The sequence below is a fragment of the Ictalurus punctatus genome, unplaced genomic scaffold (genome assembly GCF_001660625.3).
Source record: "Ictalurus punctatus breed USDA103 unplaced genomic scaffold, Coco_2.0 tig00007095, whole genome shotgun sequence".
Taxonomy (NCBI): domain Eukaryota; kingdom Metazoa; phylum Chordata; class Actinopteri; order Siluriformes; family Ictaluridae; genus Ictalurus; species Ictalurus punctatus.
Window position 1 is genome coordinate 25,671 of NW_026521130.1, and position 4,336 is coordinate 30,006.

At 44.6% G+C, this 4,336-nt stretch overlaps 1 protein-coding gene across 1 annotated transcript; it reads left to right on the forward strand.

Annotated features, from left to right (window-relative positions):
- The first annotated feature begins 2,297 nt into the window (after positions 1-2,297).
- LOC128631804 (protein NYNRIN) lies at positions 2,298-3,392 on the forward strand. The gene is made up of 2 exons (XM_053679353.1): positions 2,298-2,496; positions 2,604-3,392. The coding sequence occupies exons 1-2, from the start codon at positions 2,493-2,495 to the stop codon at positions 3,383-3,385; spliced, it is 786 nt and encodes a 261-aa protein (XP_053535328.1). The 5' UTR covers positions 2,298-2,492; the 3' UTR covers positions 3,386-3,392.
- Positions 3,393-4,336: the final 944 nt, after the last annotated feature.

The following is a 4,336-nucleotide window of genomic DNA, read 5'->3' on the forward strand; positions in this document are numbered from 1 at the left end:
TCCAGTAACGGAGAGAGAGGGGACTGACGACGGGCACCGGCACCTAGACACATAGAAGCGGGATTAGGCGGATTGGAATTACGAGCAATTTAAGAGCAGTAATAGTAAAAAAGTCAAAAAGAAGTGTACGAGCTGAGGAGTGCTAAAAACATACATACACACACACTCTCTTCCTCATACACACACATGAATAACTTTAATAGAATCTTATAGTAATAGAGAAACTCTATAAAAAGCAGAATTGTAGGATATGCAGGACAGTAGAACTGTAATGATATTAAGAAGTTGGAAGTACAGTAAACCGCTTTTCAAGTAGTATAAATATATATAAACTAAGAAATATAGTGCAAATATGAAAATAAATTATAAACGAGAAATACAGGAAAAAAAGGAAAATATAACTTACTCATGATTCAGATGGTGAAGATTCTCGTCTCGCAAGGAAAGCCTTAATTTTTAGAGAACCATGAAGAAAGCCAGTTATAAGGGTGGCTGCCCCCCCCCTCGAGATAACGATAAGACCAAGGTCCCTCCCGGTTGTTTAGTCGTCTTGCTTACGTCATTTTTTTAACCTAGGGAAATGAGAATCCTGGTTTTTGAAAACCTAGGTAAAAGAGAATCCTGGTTTTTGAAAACCTAGGTAAATGGGAATCTTGGTTTTTGACAACCTAGGTAACTAGAAACCCTGGGTTTTTGTTTCCTGGGTTGTTGGAAATGCCTGGGTTCTGATTTTATGTGTAAAGTAAAACCCCTGGTTTCAATTCTATGGGTAAGTGAAATAGGCCTTTTCTGGAAACCTATGGGTTATCTAGTGTGTAAACACAGTATAAATACTGGAGCTTAAGCTCAGGGTATTGGGATCACTTTTGAGAATTCTCATCGGTGTGGATCTCGTGTGGTGGAATGGAACAATAAAGCTGGACCCTTGCTTCTTCTCACTCACGGCTGGTGTGTTTTTTCTATCTCCAACTGGGCTCAGAGGTAGATGTGAGTATTGGCTTCTAAGTTGAGTTTTAAATGTTTTTGGGTAATAGGCTAAATTCGAACCAACATTTGGCACCCCAGATGGGACTGGGCTAAGATCTACATGTCTAGAATCTCTCCCGTGGGACTTCGCTCTCTAAGCAACAGACAGGCCGTATAGGAAAAGGCATTGCAGACGCCTGTTATGTCAAAGCTCTGTTTTAGTGGTCTGTTGTTACGATTGAGAAGCCCCGGGGTGGGAAGAAAGACTAAGTGGGTCTCCAAAAGAACCTGGAGTGAGTGAGAAGAGGTAAGAGAAGTGTAGATTGTAGAATGTACTTTTTATAATTGTAATAAAGAAATGGTATATGTGTTGTGTGAGTGAAAGTCCTGCAATACCGCTGGAGGAAGGGAAAAAAAGGTAGGAAAAAAGAGTAGAGAAATAGAGAAGTACTCCAGGGCTGGATAGAAAGCAGGTGGAAAATGAGGCCTCAGACCCCAGATACCGGCTACTAGACTAGACTAGCAGTCTACTGGCGGCTGCATTGGTGGGGACCCCTAATACCGCTGGAAAAGGATTAGATAAAAGGTAGATAGATTAGATTCCAGGGCTGGATAGAGAGGGGAATAAATCCTGGGCCCAGGTCCGGGTCGTGCAATACAGCATGCCCGGTGTATGAATGGAATATGTACTAACAAATGTGCGTGCTTATAATATATGTGCTTATAATATGAGTGTGGTGTGAGAGCGTGTAAGTTTTGGAGACAGGGAAGATGTATTTATTAGTGCTCTGAACATGAGCTCCATACCTGAAGTATTGGATAAGTTGGATAAGATTCAGAGAAAAGAATTTTTTTTTGGAGAAAGTTGGATTTAATTTGTATGACTATATGCTCCATGCATATGGAGCTGGTATGGAGGTGCTTTATACTTTGAAAACTTCATGTAGTAACATAAATAAGTGTAATAATGTGGAATACAATGTGTGTATGTGAGCTTGCCTGCGTTGTTGATAGAAAGGGGGGGTGTATGTGTGTGTGTTCCTGTCCGTTCTTATCTGTGCGTCTGTGTGGAAGGACAAGGAAAAAAAAAAAAAAAAGGGGGGAAAAGGTAAGACAATTCGGTGTGTGTGAGTTCTTCAGAGTGAGCTGGGTAATGCGGAGCATTGTGAGATATCTTGCGGACTTTGAATATTTCGAATCCGGTACATACGTTCGGTGAGTCGCTAGACTGTGTGTGTGTTATAATTAATTTAATATCCATAACTGCTGTATAAGTGTAAAAAAAAAAAATAATAATAATATTAATATGTAAGTGTATATATATATATATATATATATAAATATATGCATATTTTAGAGCATGCACGCCAATGGTACATATTTTAGACATCTGTACGACTGCCCATTGGGTAAATAAGAATTACTAGACCTGTAATATATAACAACATATTCCCAGATTGTGTGATCCAGGAACAGGAAAACTGAAGGTGGGAGAAAAGTGTATATTGTCGGGCCATTATTGAGAAATGAGTGAGTTAGTCCATTTGGACCCTTTATTTTTATGCTATAAATTACGAATGTGATGTCTAGGTAAAAGCCCCAAAAATGAGAATAATAATATATTGTTTTTGCGGAAGCTGCCACAGGGCCTAGACGGGGGAGGTTCCTAACTCAGGACGGAGAAAGTAGGCGGCTGCGGCATCCACAGGGACACAATGGAGCCCGCTTGAAAGAGATACAAAACGATGCAGGAGTAAGTGAAATTTTGTCCTGGTTAAAACGGGGGGCTCAAAAAGACGGTGCGGGGATATGGCGCAGTGTGGAAGGGTTGTGTATAGCCCCAGTCAGCCTCCTCCCATGCTTGATCAAAGACGCCCATGGCGTGGATCATGTCAATAAGACTGAAATGATCCGGAAAATCCGTCAGGAATGGTGGTCCCCTCAGCTGGCCTCACAAGTGGACCAAATGGTAAATGTATGTGCTGTGTGCATCAACCACAACGTGCGAAAGAACCTCACCACCCCCTTAGGACATATTCCCCCGCCGACGGGACCGTTTCGGCATCTAATGATGACTCATATAGACATGGGAGCGGAGTTACAGGTGGATGGGAAACGCTTCCTTCTGGTAATAGTGGACCGCTTCAGCCGGTGGGTGGAGGCGACTGCTACTTCTGGGGAAGATGTGGAGTCCGCCGCTAAATTTTTATGTTGTGAGGTCATACCTCGATTCGGTATCCCTGATTTTTTGAGTTCAGACAATGGCATACACTTCATAAGTAACGTCCTTAAGAATGTTACATCGGCCTTGAAGATTGATCATAAGCTAGGATGTGTATATCTTCCTGAGTCCCAAAGCGCGATGGATCCAGGGTACCGCACCCTAACTAATAAATTGGCAAAAATATGCGATGAATGACACCTAAACTGGGTCCAAGCCTTACCACTGGCATTGATGAAGATACGATCACAAATCAATCGTATGACGCACTTGACTCCTCATGAAATGCTCACTGGGCGCCCAATGCCTATGGCATACACCAAAGGTCCATACACAGAGCCGTCTGAGGCTCAATTGGAGGGCGAAATGCAGGATTATATGCGAATCCTCACTCAAATTCACAGACAGTTATATTCACAGGTTAGAGAAGCAATCCATGGTGGGGACGGGGTACGGGAGGATGTACGTTTAGTGGCACCCGGGGATAAAATACACATTCGTATGTTTAAGAGGAAAAGCCCCCTCGGGGCACGTCGGGAAGGACCCTTCACTGTGGTCGCTGCAACAGCCTCGGCTGTGAGAGTTGAAGAGAGAGATCATTGGTACCACCTGAACCAGTGCGTCTGGGCCGGAGCAGGTACGGGACGGGGAGGACCAACAACCCCGGGCCCTGCCACTACAGGGCAGCCCATGGAGGCGGAGGTGTTAACCGACAGCGACTCGGATACCTCATTTATGGGTCCGGCCTACGGCACGCGAGCCCAGGCTAAACGACGGGCTGTTGACAGGCTGGATAGACCGGCCCAGTCGGATGCCGGTAGCTCAACAGGCTCTTCGTTCCTCTCCTCTCCATACGATGATATTGACCCTGTTACCTCCCCCCGAGCTGAAGCGGGAGACGTAGCTGCCGTCCCGCTGGTAACCCCACCAGAGGCAGAATTGTTATCAACACTCGCCACTCTCTGGCAATCTGATAACCTTGATGACCCCATGCCTATGAGCACTATTGATTTGGGTATACTGCAGGACCTTGAGGTACAGTTAAGAACACCCCCCCGTCCCCGTGCCCCCTGAGCTCCGGTCTCCGCAGGGATCTTTACACACTCCCCTACCATTGGGTCGAGAGAACACTGGTTCAGTAGAGTAGCT